The sequence below is a fragment of the Zalophus californianus genome, chromosome 1 (assembly GCF_009762305.2).
Source record: "Zalophus californianus isolate mZalCal1 chromosome 1, mZalCal1.pri.v2, whole genome shotgun sequence".
Classification (NCBI taxonomy): Eukaryota; Metazoa; Chordata; class Mammalia; order Carnivora; family Otariidae; genus Zalophus; species Zalophus californianus.
In genome coordinates this window covers 170,693,141-170,695,010 of record NC_045595.1, presented here as the reverse complement: position 1 = coordinate 170,695,010, position 1,870 = coordinate 170,693,141, and the positions used below count along the sequence as shown (strand labels likewise).

The 1,870-nt window shown below is 36.9% G+C and overlaps 1 protein-coding gene across 1 annotated transcript; it reads left to right on the top strand.

Annotated features, from left to right (window-relative positions):
- Positions 1 to 368: 368 nt before the first annotated feature.
- Positions 369 to 1,335, top strand: LOC113915889 (olfactory receptor 5H2-like). Its single transcript, XM_027581794.2, has 2 exons — positions 369 to 595; positions 627 to 1,335. Exons 1-2 carry the CDS (start codon positions 378 to 380, stop codon positions 1,333 to 1,335), a joined length of 927 nt encoding a protein of 308 aa, XP_027437595.2. The 5' UTR covers positions 369 to 377.
- The last annotated feature ends 535 nt before the right edge of the window (positions 1,336 to 1,870 follow it).

The window sequence follows — 1,870 nt, the reverse complement described above, 5'->3', positions numbered from 1 at the left end:
AAGATCCTTCACATGCTATTCAACTCATTTTATTGCCCAGGTTCTTCAAGCTTCTTTCCCCTTCATCCTACATCCATGTCCTAGATACAGAATTTCCCTTTCATATTCAATCCTATCCCATAAATTTAGCATTTACATACAATGTATTTCATTTTCCCAATTCTGCTCATTGTGGAACATTTTAAAAATTGAAATAATTGCATTTATTTCCAAGCCCCCCAAACAATTCCGTCTATTACAGAGGTAAGACATAAAATTGAGGGGGTATTTCTGAGGTGCATAATTTTATTTCAACTCTCCTCCCTATATTTCATGTTATAAATTGAATGACTTTTTGTTTTCATTTAATTTCATTTCAGGCAATACCCAGTGAGGACATGGAAAAAGAAAATGCTACATTGCTGACAGAATTGATTCTCACAGGACTCACATATGAACCACAGTGGCAAATCCCCCTGTTCCTGTTGTTCTTGGTTATCTATCTTCTCACTATTATGGGCAACCTTGGTCTGATTGCTCTCATATGGAATGACTGTCAGCTTCACATCCCCATGTACTTATTCCTTGGGAATTTGGCATTTGTGGATGCTTGGTTATCATCCACAGTATCCCGCAAGATGCTGGTCATCATCCACAGTATCCCGCAAGATGCTGGTCAACTTCTTTGCCAAGAGCAAGATGATCCCTCTCTCTGAATGCATGATACAGTTTTTTTCCTTTGCAATCAGTGTAACCACAGAATGTTTTCTGTTGGCAACGATGGCATATGATCGTTATGTGGCCATATGCAAACCATTACTTTATCCAGTGATTATGTCCAATGCACTATGCATCCAGCTGATACTTTTGTCATTTTTAGGTGGCCTTCTTCATGCCATGATTCATAGTTCTTTACTCAGATTAACCTTCTGCAATTCCATCATAGTACATCACTTTTACTGTGATATTATACCATTATTTAAGATTTCTTGTACTGACCCTTCTATTAATTATCTGATAGTATTTATTTTCTCTGGGTCAATACAAGTCTTTACCATTTTGACTGTTCTTGTCTCTTACACATTAGCTCTCTTTACAATCTTAAAAAAGAAGTCTCTGCAAGGCATAAGGAAAGCCTTCTCCACCTGTGGAGCCCATCTCTTACCTGTCTCCTTACACTACGGCCCCCTTCTCTACATGTATGTGCGCCCTAGATCTGCACAGGCAGATGATCAAGATATGATGGACTCTCTATTTTACACTATTATAATTCCCGTGTTAAACCCAATGATTTATAGCCTGAGAAATAAGAAAGTCATAGATTCACTGAGAAAAATGTTAAAGAGAAATCCTTAGTATTCATAGAACATCTGTTCTTCTTCCATTAGAATATCAAGAAATTGTGCAAATTAGATGTTGCTATGTGTTGATTAGTGTTCAAAGGTTTTGGCAGTTATAATTGCCCTAGCATTCAAATGACTTAAGGTGGGACTACAAATAACCATTTTTTTTAAAGATTTTATTTACTTATTTATTTGAGAGAGAGAATGAGAGAAAGAGAGAGAGTTCATGAAAGGAGGGAGGGTCAGAGGGAGAGGCAGACTCCCTGCTGAGCAGGGAGCCTGATGTGGGACTAGATCCGGGACTCCAGGATCATGACCTGGGCTGAAGGCAGATGCTTAACCAACTGAGCCAACCAGGCACCCCCAAATAACCATCTTAAATATATGTATATATTATTGAAAAACAGAGAATTTTATTCAAGTTTTCTTCATGTCATACTAAAATAATTAAGAAAAATATTTTACATGTTTTAATGTTTTGAACGTGACTTCATAAATGCATTAAACACTGTAATAGTGTAATTCCTCTGAAAAAAATTGGAATATGA

Coding starts and splice junctions, on each gene's coding strand:
- LOC113915889 (XM_027581794.2), top strand. CDS start 378: ATGGAAAAAGAAAATGCTACATTGCTGACAGAATTGATTCTCACAGGA. Junction 596..626: donor GCATTTGTGGATGCTTGGTT/ATCATCCACAGT, acceptor AAGATGCTGGTC/ATCATCCACAGTATCCCGCA.